This window comes from Blennius ocellaris (genome assembly GCF_963422515.1).
Source record: "Blennius ocellaris genome assembly, chromosome: 11".
Taxonomy (NCBI): Eukaryota; Metazoa; Chordata; class Actinopteri; order Blenniiformes; family Blenniidae; genus Blennius; species Blennius ocellaris.
Window position 1 is genome coordinate 29,914,441 of NC_137660.1, and position 21,989 is coordinate 29,936,429.

Genomic DNA, 21,989 nt, shown 5'->3' on the forward strand with positions numbered 1-21,989 from the left:
GGGACAGGACAGGACGAGACGGGACAAGACCAGACAGGATGAGACGAGGGGACAGGACGAGACGGGACAAGACCAGACAAGATGAGACAGGATGAGACGAGGGGACAGGACAGGACGAGACGGGACAAGACCAGGCAGGATGAGATGAGGAGACAGGACGAGACGGGACAAGACCAGACAAGATGAGACAGGATGAGACGAGGGGACAGGACAGGACGAGACGGGACAAGACCAGGCAGGATGAGATGAGGAGACAGGACAGGACGAGACGGGACAAGACCAGACAGGATGAGACGAGGGGACAGGACAGGACGAGACGGGACAAGACCAGACAAGATGAGACAGGATGAGACGAGGGGACAGGACAGGACGAGACGGGACAAGACCAGGCAGGATGAGACGAGGCGAGACGAAATGGGACAAGACAAGATTAGATAAGATGAGACGAGACAGGACGAGACAAGATAAGATGAGACGAGACAGGACGGGACGTCTATTGCCACCTTGAAGACATTTTAATTTACATTTTAAATCCTTTTTAATCCCTAAAAGAACGACGGGAGGAAGAAACTATGAGGTGTGTGATGATGATGATGGTGGTGATGAAGATGATGGTGGTGGTGATGAAGATGATGGTGTGGTGATGATGTTGGTGGTGAAGATGATGAAGGTGGTGATGGTGGTGATGATGATGATGAAGGTGATGACGATGATAATGATGAAGTTGATGATGAAGGTGATGATGGTGATGAAGGTGATGATGATGATGATGATGATAATGATGGTAATGAAGGTGATGGTGATGATGATGAAGGTGGTGATGGTGGTAATGATGATGAAGGTGATGGTGATGATGATGATGGTAATGATGAAGATGGCGATGATGATGGTGATAATGATGAAGGTGATGATGATGATGATGATGATGATGATGATGATAGTGATAATGATGAAGGTGATGATGATGGTAATGATGATGATGGTGGTGATGATGATGAAGGTGATGGTGATGATGATGAAGGTGGTGATGATGGTAATGATGATGATGAGGATGATGATGATGATGATAGTGATAATGATGAAGGTGATGATGATGGTAATGATGATGATGAGGATGATGATGATGATGATGATAGTGATAATGATGAAGGTGATGATGATGGTAATGATGATGATGAGGATGATGATGATGATGATGATAGTGATAATGATGAAGGTGATGATGATGGTAATGATGATGATGGTGGTGATGATGATGAAGGTGGTGATGATGATGAAGGTGATGATGATGGTAATGAGGATGATGAGGATGGTGATGAAGGTAATGATGAAGATGAGGATGATGATGCTGAAGGTGGTGATGATGATGATGATGATGATGAAGGTAATGATGAAGATGAGGATGATGATGATGAAGGTGGTGGTGACGGTGATGAAGGTGGTGATGATGGTAATGATGAAGGTGGTGGTGATGAAGGTGGTGGTGATGATGGTAATGATGATGATGAAGGTGATGATGATGATGATGAGGATGATGATGATGATGATGATGAAGGCTCAGTCCTACCTGCAGGCTGCTCAGCAGGACCTCGAGGCCGCTGGACGAGGTCTGGGGGGACGGACATGCTGGGTTTCCGTCTCTCTGCAGAAGAAGAGTGGAGGAGGAGGAGGGAGCAGCTGTTAGAGGTGAGGGGGGGGGGGGGGGAGGAGCTGGGGGAGGGGGGAGGGGCTGTGGGGGGGGAGGGGGGGAGGGGCGAGCTGCTCCAGAACCACTTCCTGCAGCTCAGGCAGTTTTCACCTCGGTCCGGTAATAAAAGACAGATTGTGTTTGTGTGTCTGTGAATCTGAAACCCGAGACGACGGAGGAGAAGGGGGGGGGGGGGGGGGGGGGGAGGGGGAGGAGGGGGGGGGGAGGAGGGGGAGGAGGAGGAGGGGGGGGGGGGGAGGAGGACATTTGTCCCCCGGCGGGAAGAGGACACTATAAAAAGGTCCTGACAGGACCAGGGACAGCTGGTCCAACTATATCCAGCCAACACTCAACGCTCTCTGTGGAGAACCCCGGGGGGGAGGGGTGGGGGGGGGGGAGGAGGGGGGGGGGGGGGGAGGGACTTTGTCTCTGGCTTCACTTCAGCTCAGGTGAAGTTTGGAGGTAAAGTCAAACCGCCTCCATCACCTCCATCACCTCCATCACCTCCATCACTTCCATCACTCCATCCCCTCCATCACCTCCATCCTCTCCATCACCTCCATCACTCCATCACCTCCATCACTCCATCACCTCCATCACTCCATCCCCTCCATCACCTCCATCCTCTCCATCACCTCCATCACTCCATCACCTCCATCCTCTCCATCACTCCATCACCTCCATCACTCCATCACCTCCATCACCTCCCTCACCTCCATCCCTCTATCCCCTCCATCACTTCCATCCCCTCCATCACTCATCACCTCCATCACTCCATCCCCTCCATCAGCTCCATCACCTCCATCACCTCCATCACTTCCATCACTCATCACCTCCATCACTCCATCCCCTCCATCACCTCCATCCCCTCCATCAGTAAACACCAAATCATGCTACTTCATGATGAACTTGGTTCCCCGTGTTCTGCTGTTCGTCTTTAGAACCAGTCGTCTCTTCTTCTCTCAGGAACATGTGAAGAACCGTTCTACGTTCTAACATTCTGCTGAGGACAAGCTGGACAGTTGATCTAGAACGTTCTGCTGAGGACAAGCTGGACAGTTGATCTAGAACGTTCTGCTGAGGACAAGCTGGACAGTTGATCTAGAACCTTTCTGCTGAGGACAAGCTGGACAGTTGATCTAGAACGTTCTGCTGAGGACAAGCTGGACAGTTGATCTAGAACCTTTCTGCTGAGGACAAGCTGAACAGTTGATCTAGAACGTTCTGCTGAGGACAAGCTGGACAGTTGACCTAGAACCTTTCTGCTGAGGACAAGCTGGACAGTTGATCTAGAACGTTCTGCTGAGGACAAGCTGGACAGTTGACCTAGAACCTTTCTGCTGAGGACAAGCTGGACAGTTGATCTAGAACCTTTCTGCTGAGGACAAGCTGGACAGTTGACCTAGAACCTTTCTGCTGAGGACAAGCTGGACAGTTGCTCTAGAACCTTTCTGCTGAGGACAAGCTGGACAGTTGATCTAGAACCTTTCTGCTGAGGACAAGCTGGACAGTTGCTCTAGAACCTTTCTGCTGAGGACAAGCTGGACAGTTGCTCTAGAACCTTTCTGCTGAGGACAAGCTGGACAGTTGATCTAGAACCTTTCTGCTGAGGACAAGCTGGACAGTTGATCTAGAACCTTTCTGCTGAGGACAAGCTGGACAGTTGCTCTAGAACCTTTCTGCTGAGGACAAGCTGGACAGTTGATCTAGAACCTTTCTGCTGAGGACAAGCTGGACAGTTGATCTAGAACATGTGTCAGTCTGGAGGACGGGGCAGCAGCCAGCCGTTGCCTAGCAACAGAAGAGAAACAGGACGTATTTATAAATGTCGGTTCCAGTTTCTCCTGAAGATTATCAAGATGAAGGTCAGGATCTCATACATCATCTGTCCCACATGTCTGGAGGACAGTGAAGGGACAAACCTCCTGAGGACGGGGTGAGACGTCCCAGACGTCTGGAGGACAGTGAAGGGACAAACCTCATGAGGACGGGGGGAGACGTCCCAGACGTCTGGAGGACAGTGAAGGGACAGACCTCCTGAGGACGGGGTGAGACGTCCCAGATGTCTGGAGGACAGTGAAGGGACAAACCTCCTGAGGACGGGGTGAGACGTCCCAGACGTCTGGAGGACAGTGAAGGGACAAACCTCCTGAGGACAGGGGGTGACGTCCCAGACGTCTGGAGGACAGTGAAGGGACAAACCTCCTGAGGACAGCTAGAAGCAGTTGATTCCTGAGATTTGTCTCGATGGACCCAAACCTCATGACACACTGGTTGTGAAGTCCAGGTCCTTGTTTCAGGATGGAGACAGAGACAGAGACAGACGGAGACAGACGGAGACGTCCCTCCTTCAACCTGCTGACAGACTAATTTAATGACATGTTTATGTCTCGTCATGTGTAGGACAACGTCTCCTGGAGGAAGAGCTGTCTTCTCTGTCCTCTCTGTCTTGTCTGTCTTGTCTGTCCTCTCTGTCTGCAGCCCTCATTCCGTCCTCTGGGGACGCCGGCGAGCTGCAGGAGAATTTATAAGCGGAACAAATCCGAGGAATCCTGAAACAAGAGTGTCTGAAATAAATCACAAGTCCCCGTCCCTCCGTGAGGACGCTGACCTGGACCCACGGAGACCAGCTGGTCCTCTTCCTCACGTTACCCCGAGTCCCTCTGCTGCACGAGGGACACAACCCCCCCCGTCCCCCCTTGACCTTCGACCTCCAGCACCACTGGATGTGTTAGTTTGACCTTTGACCTCCAGCGCTACTGTGAGGAACCTGATTCTTTAAGTCCCACGTTAAATCTGCTGAACTGAGTCAGAGAGAGAGAGAGAGAGAGAGAGAGAGAGAGAGAGAGAGAGAGAGAGAGAGAGAGAGAGAGAGAGAGAGAGAGAGAGAGAGAGAGAGAGAGAGAGAGAGAGAGAGAGAGAGAGAGAGAGAGAGAGAGAGAGACAGAGACAGAGACAGAGACAGAGACAGAGACAGAGACAGAGAGAGAGAGAGAGAGAGAGAGAGAGAGAGAGAGAGAGAGAGAGAGAGAGAGAGAGAGACAGAGACAGAGACAGAGACAGAGACAGAGACAGAGACAGAGACAGAGACAGAGACAGAGACAGAGAGAGAGAGAGAGAGAGAGAGAGAGAGAGAGAGAGAGAGAGACAGAGACAGAGACAGAGACAGAGACAGAGACAGAGGACAGGACCAGCTGGTCACTGGTCAGATGGTCCCTGGTCCCTGGTCACTGGTCGCTGGTCACTGGTAAGCTGATCACTGGTCCCTGGTCACTGGTCCCTGGTCACTGGTCCCTGGTCACTGGTCCCTGGTCACTGGTCAGATGGTCCCTGGTCACTGGTCCCTGGTCACTGGTCGCTGGTCACTGGTCACTGGTCAGATGGTCCCTGGTCACTGGTCGCTGGTCACTGGTCACTGGTCAGATGGTCACTGGTCACTGGTTACTGGTCATGAGGAATCGTTGGTTGTTCTCTATTTGTTACTATATGAATAAAGTTGTATTGAACTGAAAGGACTAGTTAGTTGTCCTGGTTAGGCTGGTTGGTGACTGGTTGGTGACTGGTTAGTGACTGGTTGGTCACTGGTTGGTCACTGGTTGGTGACTGGTTGGTCACTGGTTGGTCACTGGTTGGTGACTGGTTAGTGACTGGTTGGTCACTGGTTGGTCACTGGTTGGTGACTGGTTAGTGACTGGTTGGTCACTGGTTGGTCACTGGTTGGTCACTGGTCACTGGTTTTCACTTATACAACATATTTTGCTACTTTAAGTCGTCACAGTTCTTTAGATTATTACTTTAGATGAGGAAATATGTCTTTACAGCACATTTTGATATCATGACATGAAGAGATTTTATTATGAGACATGAGACATGATAAATGATAAATGATAAATCTCTCATTGATCTTCAGGGGTCTGAAGTGGAAAATCTGCTAAAACAGGATCTGATCTTTTGCTTCTTCTACGTCTGCAGATTGTAACTAAACACGATACAACAGCCCCCCCCCCCCCCCCCCCACACACACACACACACACACACACACACACACACACACACACACACACACACACACACACACACACACGTGGAGGACTGATGTTCCCAGTATCGTACAGAACAAACGTACACGTGCTCAGAATGTTCTAGACTCTAGAGTCTGTAGAGTTCTAATAGTCGTCATGGACTCAATATAATCAATCAGTGATTCAGATCGTTTTGTCCTTGAATCCTTGAAGGCCTTGAAGGCCTTGAAGGCCCTGAAGGCCCGCCACTAGGTTCTGCTGGTTCCTCCTCCTGGTTCTTGTCAAAGCTCCTTGAAATGATTCCTTGTTTTCTGCGATAATTAAATAAAGTTAATTGAAGGATTGAAGTGAAACAAGTTTCATAGAAAATAAAGTTCCTGAAGGTCCAGAGACCAGGTTCTTAGACCAACCCTGGACCTGGACCTGGACCAGGTTCTTAGACAAACCCTGGACCTGGACCAGGTTCTTAGACAAACCCTGGACCTGGACCAGGTTCTTAGACAAACCCTGGACCTGGACCAGGTTCTTAGACAAACCCTGGACCTGGACCAGGTTCTTAGACAAACCCTGGACCTGGACCAGGTTCTTCCACTGGTCTGCAGTAAATCAGCTGTTCCACGTGAGCATGTGCAGTAATAGCTGGTGACAATGGGGGGTAACCTGGGTGAGAGAGTGCAGGGGGCAGCGGGGGGTGTGGGGGGGGTGGGGGTGTGGGGGGGGGGGGGGGGTGGGGGGGGGCACTGGAACACATGTGTGCAACATGAAACTAGACATGATCTGTAACCAGAAACTGCAGCAGGTGAAAGACGGACGAGACGAAGCAGCAACAACAGAACCACTGCTGGTTCACCGCCCCACTGCAGCTCTAGAGCCACGTGGCTCTACAGCTCCTCTGCAGCTCCTCTGCAGCCTGCGGCTCTAGAGCCACGTGGCTCTACAGCTCCTCTGCAGCTCCTCTGAGCCTGCGGCTCTAGAGCCACGTGGCTCTAGAGCTCCTCTGCAGCTCCTCTGAGCCTGCGGCTCTAGAGCCACGTGGCTCTACAGCTCCTCTGCAGCTCCTCTGAGCCTGCAGCTCTAGAGCCACGTGGCTCTGCAGCTGGCCTGGACTGGCTCTGGGGAGCCGTCACTACGTCACACAGAGAACTATAACAGCTCATTTGCATAACCTGGTTAAATGAACTAATTGACCATCAAAAACAAATATTGACCCTTTGATGTTGATTGTTGCTAATTTGTATCAAACCACAAATACATTTTGTTTCTTCATAATTACAACTAAATCCAGGATTAAAGGATTTTACACAGATCAGCAGTTCTAGTTTGAACCGGCTGCTTCCTGTTTGACCACAGACACAGATTCTACATTCTCGATTCTAGATTCTACTTTCTACATTCTAGATTCTACATTCTCGATTCTAGATTCTACTTTCTACATTCTAGATTCTACATTCTAGATTCTACATTCGACATTCTAGATTCTACATTCTACATTCTAGATTCTACTTTCTACATTCTAGATTCTACATTCTACATTCTACATTCTAGATTCTACATTCTACATTCTAGATTCTACTTTCTACATTCTAGATTCTACATTCTAGATTCTAGATTCTACTTTCTACTTTCTACATTCTAGATTCTACATTCTAGATTCTACATTCTACATTCTAGATTCTACATTCTAGATTCTACAACCTAGATTCTACATTCTAGATTCTAGATTCTACATTCTAGATTCTACATTCTAGATTCTACATTCTAGATTATAGATTCTACATTCTAGATTCTACAACCTAGATTCTACATTCTAGATTCTAGATTCTACATTCTAGATTATAGATTCTACATTCTAGATTCTGCATTCTGCATTCTAGATTCTACATTCTACATTCTAGATTCTACATTCTAAATTCTACATTCTAGATTCTGCATTCTGCATTCTAGATTCTACATTCTACTTTCTACATTCTAGATTCTACATTCTAGATTCTAGATTCTAGATTCTACTTTCTACATTCTAGATTCTACATTCTAGATTCTACATTCTAGATTCTAGATTCTACATTCTACATTCTAGATTCTACAACCTAGATTCTAGATTCTAGATTCTACATTCTACATTCTAGATTATAGATTCTACAATCTAGATTCTACAACCTAGATTCTACATTCTAGATTCTAGATTCTACATTCTAGATTATAGATTCTACATTCTAGATTCTGTATTCTACATTCTAGATTCTACTTTCTACATTCTAGATTCTAGATTCTACATTCTAGATTCTACATTCTACATTCTACTTTCTACATTCTAGATTCTACATTCTACTTTCTACTTTCTACATTCTAGATTCTACATTCTAGATTCTAGATTCTAGATTCTACTTTCTACATTCTAGATTCTACATTCTAGATTCTACATTCTAGATTCTAGATTCTACATTCTACATTCTAGATTCTACAACCTAGATTCTAGATTCTACATTCTACATTCTAGATTATAGATTCTACAATCTAGATTCTACAACCTAGATTCTACATTCTAGATTCTAGATTCTACATTCTAGATTATAGATTCTACATTCTAGATTCTGTATTCTACATTCTAGATTCTACTTTCTACATTCTAGATTCTACATTCTAGATTCTAGATTCTCGATTCTCGATTTTGCTTCAGAAGCACAAACAGCTTTGGTTCTGTAAACGTGGAGTCGCGGGACGTTGATGCAGCTCCTCCCCCCCCCTCCTGCCCCCCCCCCCCCCCTCCCGCCAGCAGAGGCTTCCCATCGCTGCCATTCCAGCAGTGTCACTCAGAGCGGAGCAGGTCTGAGGAGGTCTGGGCCCGGAGGTGACGGAGGCTGTGCTCACCTGACGGAGGCTCTGTGACTCACCTGTCCAGGCACCATCGTGGCTCCGCTCCAGCTCCTCCAGGGTTCCGTTCCAGGTGAAGGTGCTGCGTCTGCAGCCGAACATCGTGGCTAGTGACTGACTGCAGACCCCCTGCTGGGGGCTTCCTGCTGGGGGGGGGGGGGGCTTCCTGCTGGGGGGGGGGGGGGCTTCCTGCTGGGGGGGGGGGTTCCTGCCTGTGATTCGACCAAACACACAGCCAACCAACAAACTACCCCCCCGGTGTTCCCCGCTGGCCGGGCGCTGACAGGAAGTGCTCTAGACCCCCTCCTCTGAGCCGCCTGCACTCTACTGCCCCCCCTGAGCCTCTACTGCCCCCTCTGAGCCTCTACTGCCCCCCCCCCTGAGCCTCAAGTCCATTGGTCGGCAGCATAAATGTCAAACACCCTCTGAACCGGGGTAGTTAGGGTGAATGTATACTGCCCCAACGTGTGTGTGTGTGTGTGTGTGTGTGTGTGTGTGTGTGTGTGAGACGGGGGGTCGGTGGTGCATCGTCTCTGATGTGACGGTGTTTCCATCCCCCCGCGCTGACAGCCCCCCCCCCCCCCCTGCCCCCCCCACATGCCCGTGCCTCCAGAATAGCCGGAGGCTCCAGCAGCAGAAGGTCCACAGAGATCAGAGTATTTTTAAAAAGAATCGACACTCGACTCCGAGATTTAATCTCCCGACTTTCGACACGTCGACTTGTGAAGCCGCCGCTTTTCCCCCCCGCCGCCGCTTTCCCCCCCCGCCGCCGCTTTTCCCCCCCGCCGCCGCTTTTCCCCCCCGGGTTAGCCCCCCAGGAAAACGACGCCGCGGCGCTCCGAGGCTCAGACGGAGGTCGTTTGCTGTGAAAAGGCTGCGTTTACACAACAACCGCACAAAACACAAGTTTACGAAAACTCCCAGTGGAGCCGGTGGAGACGCTGCCGCGGGTCACGTGACCACACGGTGGAGACGCTGCCGCGGGTCACGTGACCACACGGTGGAGACGCTGCCGCGGGTCACGTGACCACGCGGTGGAGACGCCGCCGCGGGTCACGTGACCACGCGGTGGAGACGCTGCCGCGGGTCACGTGACCACGCGGATTCTTCTCTTCACATCAACAAAGTCCAGTTCTGAACACGTGAGACATAAAACCAGAAGTCATCATGTGTTCATCACGTGTTCTTCACGTGTTCATCATGTGTTCATCATGTGTTCTTCACGTGTTCATCATGTGTTCATCATGTGTTCTTCACGTGTTCATCACGTGTTCTTCACGTGTTCTTCACGTGTTCATCACGTGTTCATCATGTGTTCTTCACGTGTTCTTCACGTGTTCATCACGTGTTCTTCACGTGTTCTTCACGTGTTCATCACGTGTTCTTCACGTGTTCATCACGTGTTCATGACGTGTTCTTCACGTGTTCTTCACGTGTTCATCACGTGTTCTTCACGTGTTCTTCACGTGTTCATCACGTGTTCATCACGTGTTCTTCACGTGTTCTTCACGTGTTCATCACGTGTTCTTCACGTGTTCATCACGTGTTCTTCATGTGTTCATCACATGTTCTTCACGTGTTCTTCATGTGTTCATCACATGTTCATCACGTGTTCTTCACGTGTTCATCACGTGTTCATGACGTGTTCTTCACGTGTTCTTCACGTGTTCATCACGTGTTCATCACGTGTTCTTCACGTGTTCTTCACGTGTTCATCACGTGTTCTTCACGTGTTCTTCACGTGTTCATCACGTGTTCATCACGTGTTCTTCACGTGTTCTTCACGTGTTCATCACGTGTTCTTCACGTGTTCATCACGTGTTCTTCATGTGTTCATCACATGTTCTTCACGTGTTCTTCATGTGTTCATCACATGTTCATCACGTGTTCTTCACGTGTTCATCACGTGTTCATCATGTGTTCTTCACGTGTTCATCATGTGTTCATGATGTGTTCATCACGTGTTCATCACGTGTTCATCATGTGTTCTTCACGTGTTCATCATGTGTTCTTCACGTGTTCATCATGTGTTCATGATGTGTTCATCACGTGTTCATCACGTGTTCATCACGTGTTCATCACGTGTTCATCATGTGTTCATCACGTGTTCATCACGTGTTCATCATGTGTTCTTCACGTTTTCATCACGTGTTCATCATGTGTTCTTCACGTGTTCATCACGTGTTCATCATGTGTTCTTCACGTGTTCATCATGTGTTCATCACGTGTTCATCACTTGTTCATCATGTGTTCTTCACGTGTTCATCATGTGTTCATCATGTGTTCATCACGTGTTCTTCACGTGTTCATCACGTGTTCATCATGTGTTCTTCACGTGTTCATCATGTGTTCTTCACGTGTTCATCATGTGTTCATCATGTGTTCATCACGTGTTCTTCACGTGTTCATCACTTGTTCATCATGTGTTCTTCACGTGTTCATCATGTGTTCATCATGTGTTCATCACGTGTTCTTCACGTGTTCATCACGTGTTCATCATGTGTTCATCATGTGTTCATCATGTGTTCTTCACGTGTTCATCACGTGTTCATCATGTGTTCTTCACGTGTTCATCACGTGTTCATCACGTGTTCATCATGTGTTCATCATGTGTTCTTCACGTGTTCATCACGTGTTCATCATGTGTTCATCATGTGTTCTTCACGTGTTCATCATGTGTTCTTTACGTGTTCATCATGTGTTCATGATGTGTTCATCACGTGTTCATCATGTGTTCTTCACGTGTTCTTCATGTGTTCATCACGTGTTCATCATGTGTTCTTCACGTGTTCATCATGTGTTCATGACGTGTTCATCACGTGTTCATGACGTGTTCATCATGTGTTCTTCACGTGTTCATCATGTGTTCTTCACGTGTTCATCATGTGTTCATGATGTGTTCATCACGTGTTCATCATGTGTTCTTCACGTGTTCATCATGTGTTCTTCACGTGTTCTTCATGTGGTCATGATGTGTTCATCACGTGTTCATCACGTGTTCTTCACGTGTTCATCATGTGTTCTTCACGTGTTCATCATGTGTTCTTCACGTGTTCATCATGTGTTCATGATGTGTTCATCACGTGTTCATCATGTGTTCTTCACGTGTTCATCATGTGTTCTTCACGTGTTCATCATGTGTTCATGATGTGTTCATCACGTGTTCATCACGTGTTCATCATGTGTTCTTCACGTGTTCATCATGTGTTCTTTACGTGTTCATCATGTGTTCATGATGTGTTCATCACGTGTTCATCATGTGTTCTTCACGTGTTCTTCATGTGTTCATCACGTGTTCATCATGTGTTCTTCACGTGTTCATCATGTGTTCATGACGTGTTCATCACGTGTTCATGACGTGTTCATCATGTGTTCTTCACGTGTTCATCATGTGTTCTTCACGTGTTCATCATGTGTTCATGATGTGTTCATCACGTGTTCATCATGTGTTCTTCACGTGTTCATCATGTGTTCTTCACGTGTTCTTCATGTGGTCATGATGTGTTCATCACGTGTTCATCACGTGTTCTTCACGTGTTCATCATGTGTTCTTCACGTGTTCATCATGTGTTCATGATGTGTTCATCACGTGTTCATCACGTGTTCATCATGTGTTCTTCACGTGTTCTTCACGTGTTCATCATGTGTTCTTCACGTGTTCATCATGTGTTCTTCACGTGTTCATCACGTGTTCTTCACGTGTTCATCACGTGTTCTTCACGTGTTCATCACGTGTTCTTCACGTGTTCATCATGTGTTCTTCACGTGTTCTTCACGTGTTCATCATGTGTTCTTCACGTGTTCTTCACGTGTTCATCATGTGTTCTTCACGTGTTCATCACGTGTTCTTCACGTGTTCATCATGTGTTCATCACGTGTTCTTCACGTGTTCATCACGTGTTGGGCTCTCAGTGGATTACAGAAAATGGAGGACGTGTTCCAGGAGGTGTAATATTTGGTAGGAACCTTTGTCGGGGGCCGTGTTGACGGGGGCACCGGGATAAAGAAGTATGGTGGCGCTGCCGTCCTGCAAACACAGGGAAGTTTGAAGCGTAGCCAGAACGCTGGGTGGAGACGCCCCCCGGTGGAGGAACCAGGAACATCCTGCTGCACCGTCGACATGATGGTTCTAGTGATTGTCGAGTCTGAGCAGGAAACTCAGGAAGTCTAATTGGTGATGTAGTGGTGGTATATGGTGTAATACACTATATATATACTATATTACACACAGTTTGTACACTGTTGAGAAACGGTGCAGCAGCAGAACGTTCCTCCAGGAAACCAGTTGCTCATCAATTCTGCACAATTTCCTCACATCTTAGTGCCTTTGAGCCAAAACCTCCATGAACTTCAAGCTGAGGCAGTCAGTCGGTCGGTCGGTCAGTCAGTCGTTCAGTCAGTCAGTCAGTCAGTCAGTCAGTGCTTCAGTCAGTCAGTTGTTCAGTCAGTCAGTCAGTCAGCCGGTCAGTGAGTTGTTCAGTCAGTCAGTCAGTTGGTCAGTCAGTCGGTCAGTCAGTCAGTAAGTCAGTCAGTCAGTCAGTCAGTCAGTCAGTAAGTCAGTCAGTCAGCCGGTCAGTCAGTTGTTCAGTCAGTCAGTCAGTTGGTCAGTCAGTCGGTCAGTCAGTCAGTAAGTCAGTCGGTCGGTCGGTCGGTCGGTCGGTCGGTCGGTCGGTCGGTCGGTCGGTCGGTCGGTCGGTCGGTCGGTCGGTCGGTCGGTCAGTCGTTCAGTCGTTCAGTCGTTCAGTCGTTCAGTCGTTCAGTCGGTCAGTCGGTCAGTCGGTCAGTCGGTCAGTCGGTAAGTCAGTCAGTTGTTCAGTCAGTCAGTCAGTCGGTCGGTCAGTCAGTCAGTTGTTCAGTCAGTCAGTTGTTCAGTCAGTCAGTAAGTCAGTCAGTCCTGCAGTCAGTCAGTCAGTCAGTTGTTCAGTCAGTCAGTCAGTCAGTGCTGCCCCCTGCTGGCTGGAGCAGCCGCTCCTCCGTCACCCAGAGAGAAACTCCACCTGCCTCACATGGCTGAGATGGAATTTTCCTACATGCCTGAAACCCAAACTGTCCTCCAGGCACCCTGCCCACACACACACACACACACACACACACACACACACACACACACACACACACACACACACACACACACACACACACACACACACACACACACACACACACACACACGCACACACGCACGTGGACAGATTTATGAGCCCATCAGTCACTGTCGTGGTTCCAGTGTAGAAATGTCGGTGTAAGAATCTTGTATACGAGACGTTGGACATTAAAACCAACAGCCTGAAACAACAAATGATAATTAAAGCAGCGTGGGCCGGGTCGTGGCTCCGCCCCCGTCCCGTGGCCCCGCCCCCATCGTAATGTGTGGCACGGCGAAGCTCTGCAGGTCGTCCACCACATCCCGGTGTCCAGCAGGGGGCGATGTGCTCACACTGCATGACCTCTGATGGCCGTGATCAGAACTGGATCAGGCAGTGGAGCTGGTTTCAGACCGGGTTCACATGTTCTCCCTGTGGGTCTGGACTCACTCCAGGGTTACTCCAGGGTTACTCCAGGTGTACTCCAGGTTTACTCCAGGTGTACTCCAAGTTTACTCAAGGTTTACTCCAGGTTTACTCAAGATTTACTCCAGGTGTACTCAAGGTTTATTTCAAGTTTACTCAAGGTTTACTCCAGGTGTACTCCAGGTGTACTCCAAGTTTACTCAAGGTTTACTCCAGGTTTACTCCAGGTTTACTCAAGATTTACTCCAGGTGTACTCAAGGTTTATTTCAAGTTTACTCAAGGTTTACTCCAGGTGTACTCCAGGTTTACTCCAGGTGTACTCCAAGTTTACTCAAGGTTTACTCCAGGTTTACTCAAGGTTTACTCCAAGTTTACTCCAGGTTTACTCAAGATTTACTCCAGGTGTACTCAAGGTTTACTTCAAGTTTACTCAAGGTTTACTCAAGGTTTACTCCAGGTACTCCCGGTGTACTCAAGGTTTACTCCAAGTTTACTCCAGGTTTACTCAAGATTTACTCCAGGTGTACTCAAGGTTTACTTCAAGTTTACTCAAGGTTTACTCAAGGTTTACTCCAGGTACTCCCGGTGTACTCAAGGTGTACTCAAGGTTTACTCCACATTTACTTCAGGTTTACTCAAGGCTTACTTCAAGTTCACTCCAGGTTTACTCAAGATTTACTCCAGGTGTACTCAAGGTTTACTTCAAGTTTACTCAAGGTTTACTCAAGGTTTACTCCAGGTACTCCCGGTGTACTCAAGGTGTACTCAAGGTTTACTCCACATTTACTTCAGGTTTACTCAAGGCTTACTTCAAGTTCACTCCAGGTTTACTCAAGATTTACTCCAGGTGTACTCCAGGTTTACTCAAGGTTTACTCAAGGTTTACTTCAAGTTTACTCAAGGTATACTCCAGGTACTCCCGGTGTACTCAAGGTTTACTCCACATTTACTTCAAGTTCACTCAAGGTTTACTCCAGGTGTACTCAAGGTGTACTCAAGGTTTACTCCACGTTCTCTCCAGGTTTACTCCAGGCTTACTCCAGGTTTACTCCAGATTTACTCAATGTTTACTCCAGGTTTACTCCAGGTTTACTCCAGGTGTACACCAGATTTACTCAAGGTGTATTCAAGGTGTACTCAAGGTTTGCTCCAGGTCCTTGACGTTTCTACTCCAGGTCCTTGAAGCTTCCACTCCAGGTCCTTGAAGTTTCTGCTCCAGTCATTAGATCACAAAACAAACAATAATGACACTAATTTGTTCTCGTATTTGTGAGTATTTGTTTCCTCTTGTGTTTCTACATACATACGTCACTTCCTCTACTAATATAGGTCTACATCCGCTGCGCGCTGTGACGTAGGCGCTGCTCGAAAAGAACCGGGAAGCGGACAGAGAGAAGGAGAGAGAGAAGGAGAGAGAGAAGAAGGAGGAGAAGAAGAGCGCGGGAGGAGGAGAGTAAGCCGTCATTGTTTTTACACGATCTAGAAGTTATTGATCACATTGATCAGTCTTCAGACGGACTCGGTCCTTCGCGTCGCTCCAGCTGAGGAAACACCCGCCGGTGTTGTGGACTTTCTGGTTCCCGTGTTATTCAGTGACCAACCTCGAGGCTTCCGGAGCCGCACAAAGTTAAACAATCGTTATTTTATCATTTTAAACAGTTACGTGTTTACATGCAAACATCTATGCACTTTTTTTTTATTTTTTTTTTGCTTTTGTTAATTATTGTTGTTTGTTTAAAGTAGAACCTTTAAACTGTTTTATTTCAGTCTCATTGTGTTTAAAGTTCTATTGTATTTTTTGCAAATAACTCACAATAAGGCACGTCACTCTGCAGATTTTCCAAATATTGAATATATTTTCTTTCACAAATCATCACGGAGCTTATTTCTGCATTTAGAGACGTTTGTAGATATAACAGTAAATTACTTTTTCTTTACTCAAATCAATTTATTTGGGAAGATTTTTTTTTTTTTTAACCAAAACTTTTAAGACAAAAGTGGCAGTATAAAGAATATGCAGCACAAAGTCGTACGTGTTCGCCGGCTGTGCATCTTCACGGATTCCGTTGCCATGACTACTGAGTCCCATAGATGTGAAGCGGCTGGTTCGTTTAGAAAATGGTGTAAATGTGACTTTAGTCTAAACTCAGCAGATGACAAGTCTGTTTAAACAATAAAAACTAAAATGAGATTAATACAGTGGGATTTTTCTTCATAAGAGGAAATATTGAAACGTTGACATTAGTGTGTGAACATTTAATTAATTTGTAAACTACAGATGCATGGATACCAAGTTTTAAAGGACGGAACCTTGTGTGTGTTTAGGAGAATGAGCGACCTGGAAGACTTCAGCCGCCACATCCAGGACCGGATCTGGTCCTTGAGAACCCTCCTGGACCTGGCCCTGCTGGGTACGCCCCCCCCCCCCCCCCCCCATCCATTTCAGCATGGAGGGAGCCACGCCCCCTTTACTCCACCTTTGAAGTGGAAACACGTGGCTTTTTTTTCTTTGAAGTGTGAATAAAGAGGGTGCTTTCAACTCGTCTTCCTCCTCAGATTCACCACAAGGTAAGATGAAGAAGCTCGGAGAAGAGCTGCTGGCTCTGGAGGGACACCTGGAGACGTTTGAGATCTGCGTGGACAAAAAGGAGCAGCGCCTCAAAGACCTGAAGGTGAAGTGAAGTCGGCTTCTATTTCACCGTTGAGAATCTCAATCCTGATTTAAATCGTTTTAATCAACGACTCCTGTGTTGTTCTGCTTCAGCAGCAGTTTTCTACTGTGGAGGTTGATTATCAGTCAGTTTAACTTGATTTAAATAGCCTGTGTTCATAAACCACATCACAACAACCTGGCCTCTAGGCTGAGGCGCCCCCTGGTGGTGAGGAGGTTTCTACTGTTAACCACAGACACTTTTTATTAACTTACTAGTAAACAAATGGGTTTAGTTCTATTGTTTCATTCTACTGTGTTTCATTCTACTGTGTTTCATTCTGCTGTGTTTCATTCTGCTGTGTTTCATTCTGCTGTTTCACTCTGCTGTGTTTCACTCTGCTGTGTTTCATTCTGCTGTGTTTCACTCTGCTGTGTTTCACTCTGCTGTGTTTCACTCTGCTGTGTTTCATTCTGCTGTGTTTCAATCTACTGTGTTTCACTCTGCTGGGTTGCACTCTGCGCTGTTTCATTCTACTGTGTTTCATTCTACTGTGTTTCATTCTGCTGTTTCACTCTGCTGTGTTTCACTCTGCTGTGTTTCATTCTGCTGTTTCACTCTGCTGTGTTTCACTCTGCTGTGTTTCATTCTGCTGTGTTTCACTCTGCTGTGTTTCATTCTGCTGTGTTTCACTCTGCTGTGTTTCACTCTGCTGTGTTTCATTCTACTGTGTTTCATTCTGCTGTGTTTCATTCTGCTGTTTCACTCTGCTGTGTTTCACTCTGCTGTGTTTCATTCTGCTGTGTTTCAATCTACTGTGTTTCACTCTGCTGGGTTGCACTCTGCGCTGTTTCATTCTACTGTTTCATTCTGCTGTGTTTCAATCTACTGTGTTTCACTCTGCTGGGTTGCACTCTGCGCTGTTTCATTCTACTGTTTCATTCTGCTGTGTTTCACTCTGCTGTGTTTCATTCTACTGTGTTTCACTCTGCTGTGTTTCACTCTGCTGTGTTTCACTCTGCTGTGTTTCACTCTGCTGTGTTTCATTCTGCTGTGTTTCACTCTGCTGTGTTTCATTCTACTGTGTTTCACTCTGCTGTGTTTCATTCTGCTGTGTTTCATTCTACTGTGTTTCATTCTGCTGTGTTTCATTCTACTGTGTTTCATTCTACTGTTTCACTCTGCTGTGTTTCATTCTACTGTGTTTCATTCTGCTGTGTTTCATTGTACTGTGTTTCAATCTACTGTGTTTCACTCTGCTGTGTTTCACTCTGCTGTGTTTCACTCTACTGTGTTTTATTCGACTGTGTTTCACTCTACTGTGTTTCATTCTACTGTGTTTCATTCTACTGTGTTTCATTCTGCTGTGTTTCATTCTACTGTGTTTCAATCTACTGTGTTTCATTCTGCTGTGTTTCATTCTACTGTGTTTCAGTCTACTGTGTTTCAATCTACTGTGTTTCACTCTGCTGTGTTTCACTCTGCTGTGTTTTATTCTACTGTGTTTCACTCTACTGTGTTTCATTCTAATGTGTTTTATTCTAATGTGTTTCATTCTACTGTTTCACTCTGCTGTGTTTCATTCTACTGTGTTTCACTCTGCTGTGTTTCACTCTGCTGTGTTTCATTCTACTGTTTCACTCTTCTGTGTTTCATTATACTGTGTTTCACTCTGCTGTGTTTCATTCTACTGTTTCACTCTGCTGTGTTTGATTCTGCTGTGTTTCAATCTACTGTGTTTCACTCTGCTGGGTTGCACTCTGCTGTGTTTCACTCTGCTGTGTTTCATTTTGCTGTGTTTCAATCTACTGTGTTTCACTCTGCTGTGTTTCATTCTACTGTGTTTCATTCTACTGTGTTTCATTCTACTGTGTTTCACTCTGCTGTGTTTCATTCTACTGTGTTTCACTCTGCTGTGTTTCATTCTGCTGTGTTTCATTCTACTGTGTTTCATTCTACTGTGTTTCACTCTACTGTGTTTCACTCTGCTGTGTTTCACTCTGCTGTGTTTCACTCTGCTGTGTTTCACTCTGCTGTGTTTCACTCTGCTGTGTTTCAATCTACTGTGTTTCATTCTACTGTGTTTCATTCTGCTGTGTTTCACTCTGCTGTGTTTCACTCTACTGTGTTTCATTCTACTGTGTTTCATTCTACTGTGTTTCACTCTGCTGTGTTTCACTCTGCTGTGTTTCACTCTGCTGTGTTTCAATCTACTGTGTTTCATTCTGCTGTGTTTCATTCTGCTGTGTTTCACTCTGCTGTGTTTCACTCTGCTGTGTTTCATTCTGCTGTGTTTCATTCTGCTGTGTTTCACTCTGCTGTGTTTCAATCTACTGTGTTTCATTCTGCTGTGTTTCACTCTGCTGTGTTTCACTCTGCTGTGTTTCATTCTGCTGTGTTTCACTCTGCTGTGTTTCACTCTGCTGTGTTTCAATCTACTGTGTTTCATTCTGCTGTGTTTCACTCTACTGTGTTTCACTCTGCTGTGTTTCACTCTGCTGTGTTTCACTCTGCTGTGTTTCATTCTGCTGTGTTTCATTCTACTGTGTTTCATTCTACTGTGTTTCATTCTGCTGTGTTTCACTCTACTGTGTTTCACTCTACTGTGTTTCACTCTGCTGTGTTTCACTCTGCTGTGTTTCATTCTGCTGTGTTTCATTCTACTGTGTTTCATTCTACTGTGTTTCATTCTGCTGTGTTTCACTGCAGCTTCATGTTGTGTTTGCGCTCCAGGAGCTGCAGCAGTGGAGTCTGAAGCACCTGCAGGACGTGGAGCACCTGAAGGCCCACGTTCCTCCACACCTGCCTGTGAAGAGCAGCTCCTCCAGGTACTCCGAGAACCCTGGTTCTCCACTGAATACTGGGTTCCGTCTGGTGTGACGCCTCCCGTCTCCCCCCCCCCCAGTGGGAACCAGCCTGAAACCAGCCTGAGGGAAGCGGCAGGTCAGGCGGCGCCGGCAGGAAGTGACAGGAAGTCCAGATGTTCAATCAAGGAGATGGAGGTCATCACAACCCAAGACTTCGACAGCATCCCCCAGTGAGAGCAGGAGGTTTACATCGGTGTTCAAGGAGCTCCGTCCTCCACCCACCAGCTCTGTCCTCCACCCACCAGCTCCTCCACCCAGGTGTGTTTGTCTCCCCCTGCAGGTACATGAAGGGACGCGTGTCGTACGAGCAGGTGAACGCCGCGGTGCAGAGCATCAACGCCGCCGTGGCCTTCAAGTACAGGATCGTCCTGCAGCCGGCCAAAAGCCTCAGCAATCAGTCCCGCAGGCTCCTGCAGCGCTTCAAGAACCAGGAGATCAAAGACATCAAAGGTACGGGACCGAGTGGCTCAGAGGCTGAACGGATGTGGAACCGAGTGACGACGCCTCGGTTTTACGTCTTCGTTTCGGGAAAGTTGTGCGGTTCCTCTTCAACGCTTTGACACGTATTAATATTAATAATAATAATAATAATGTCAGTTTCCATGAAAACAGCAGAAACCATGCTAACGAGGCAGTGTTCATGTGGGGCCACTAGGGGGGGCTGTTGCCTGGGAGCTCCGTCTGTCCAAAGTGACTTTGTTTACAATGTGCTCTGGTGGAACACAAACAAATCAGCAACCCTTAAACAGTGGACTCAGAGGGAACGCTACTATAACAAACAACAAAACAAAAATGAAACCACACACACACACACACACACACACACACACACACACACACACACACGCACACGAGATCAGTGTTTTTCTACCTTTTTGAGCCAAGACACACTTTTGTCTTTGTAAAACTCTGGAGTCACACCTCCACCTGAAAATGTTAAAAAGTTAAACTCTGCAGCCTCTATTAACAATATAAAGTCTTTCTCATCAAAGACATCAAAGTCTTTCTCATCAAAGTTTGATCAACAGGAATCCAGTAAATCCAGAAACCAAGGACTTCTTTTTAATAGTGCCTCCCTCAGTGTGAAACCTGGACCTGATGGATGAAGAGCTGAGATCCTGGTTTTCAAAAACTTCTCCATCACTGTCACTGACACAGTACAGCATAAAACAACTTCAATTTCCTGCAAACACAAAGGATTAAAAATACAATCTCTTATGAACGAATTGTAAATATGGATATTTACATCAGAGCCGGCGTTTTAAACACCGAATAAAATAAGTAAAGTAAATATACCGAAATGAGCAAAATGACGTCGGTGTTTCTCGTATATATTTCAGTGTCGGTAAATTTCTCACCCAACAGATGATTCACCTGCATAGTGGAGTTTCTGCTCTGAACTGGACACAGTCGTTCTACTCTAGAACTCAGTACATTGTGTGTTGAGGATTTATTTATTTCTATCCTGCTTCTCTGCGTCTTCGACCAAAATAATTCCCGTTTCACCAGCGAGTGGCGTCCTGACATGTGTTGCAGGTCAGTACTTTATCGTGGAGGAGGACATCCGAGAGTTCACTCAGATGAAGGTGGACAAACGATTCCAGGGGATCCTGAACATGCTACGTCACTGCCAGCGCCTGCGGGAGCAGCGAGGGGGCGGAGTCACCCGCTACGTCTTGTTGTGAAACCACAGAAGTCCTGTTGTTTCCCGGAAAACAGTGTTTGTCCAGTTTAGGACTTTGCTCCTGTGCTTTCATGTAACACTTTGTTCTTGTGCTTTCATGTAACACTTTGTTCTCATGCCTTCATGTAACACTTGTTCTTGTGCTTTCATGTAACACTTTGTTCTCATGCCTTCATGTAACACTTTGTTCTTGTGCTTTCATGTAACACTTTGTTCTCATGCCTTCATGTAACACTTTGTTCTTGTGCTTTCACGTAACACTTTGTTCTCATGCTTTCATGTAACACTTGTTCTTGTGCACTTGAGTGTCGGTGTCTCGATGTGACTCCTGAATGACTACTAACCCTAACACCAAACAACAGAAGGTCAGAAGAGCTGAAAAGACTCAAACACCTAGAAAAGGGAACATTTCAACCAGCAGTTTATAATTCCAATTGTTTTTATTTCATCAATGTTACTTAAATGAACGTTTCTGTAAATAAAACAAAAGTTCCCTCTTCCAAACTAATAATTGTAAATTAAAGACGCTCATGAAATGATCAAATGTGGTTTTACTTTGTTTTGGAAATCATCATAAACGTGTGGAAGACACATTGAGCACTTTTAGTTCGAAATACCACCGGATGGCGGGAAGCAAAGGTATTTTAATTTGTAAAAGAAGCTCCAGACATCTGGAGTCCCAAGAAAGTTTCATTG

General features: G+C 46.5%; 2 protein-coding genes across 2 annotated transcripts in view; one reads left to right on the top strand and one right to left on the bottom strand.

Annotated features, from left to right (window-relative positions):
- The window catches only part of agbl1 (AGBL carboxypeptidase 1), a 29,653-nt gene extending 20,926 nt beyond the window's left edge, over window positions 1–8,727 (bottom strand). Inside the window, exons 1-2 of the mRNA XM_080504270.1 lie at window positions 8,601–8,727; window positions 1,568–1,642 (exon numbers count right to left, since the gene is read on the bottom strand). Coding sequence (XP_080360396.1) covers window positions 1,568–1,642; window positions 8,601–8,615 — 90 coding nt within the window. The 5' untranslated portion in view covers window positions 8,616–8,727. The remainder of the gene's footprint in view (window positions 1–1,567; window positions 1,643–8,600) is intronic.
- Window positions 8,728–15,465: 6,738 nt separating this feature from the next.
- On the top strand, window positions 15,466–21,806 carry ska1 (spindle and kinetochore associated complex subunit 1). Its single transcript, XM_080505117.1, has 7 exons — window positions 15,466–15,544; window positions 16,417–16,502; window positions 16,648–16,763; window positions 19,476–19,570; window positions 19,648–19,779; window positions 19,890–20,059; window positions 21,146–21,806. The coding sequence occupies exons 2-7, from the start codon at window positions 16,421–16,423 to the stop codon at window positions 21,292–21,294; spliced, it is 744 nt and encodes a 247-aa protein (XP_080361243.1). The 5' UTR covers window positions 15,466–15,544; window positions 16,417–16,420; the 3' UTR covers window positions 21,295–21,806.
- Window positions 21,807–21,989: the final 183 nt, after the last annotated feature.

Excerpts from the sequence above, each read along its gene's own strand:
- ska1 (XM_080505117.1), top strand. The coding sequence starts at position 16,421 with ATGAGCGACCTGGAAGACTTCAGCCGCCACATCCAGGACCGGATCTGG. Across the intron at positions 16,503-16,647 it reads CCTGGACCTGGCCCTGCTGG|ATTCACCACAAGGTAAGATG; the intron begins GTACGCCCCCCC and ends CTTCCTCCTCAG. Across the intron at positions 19,571-19,647 it reads GTGAAGAGCAGCTCCTCCAG|TGGGAACCAGCCTGAAACCA; the intron begins GTACTCCGAGAA and ends CCCCCCCCCCAG.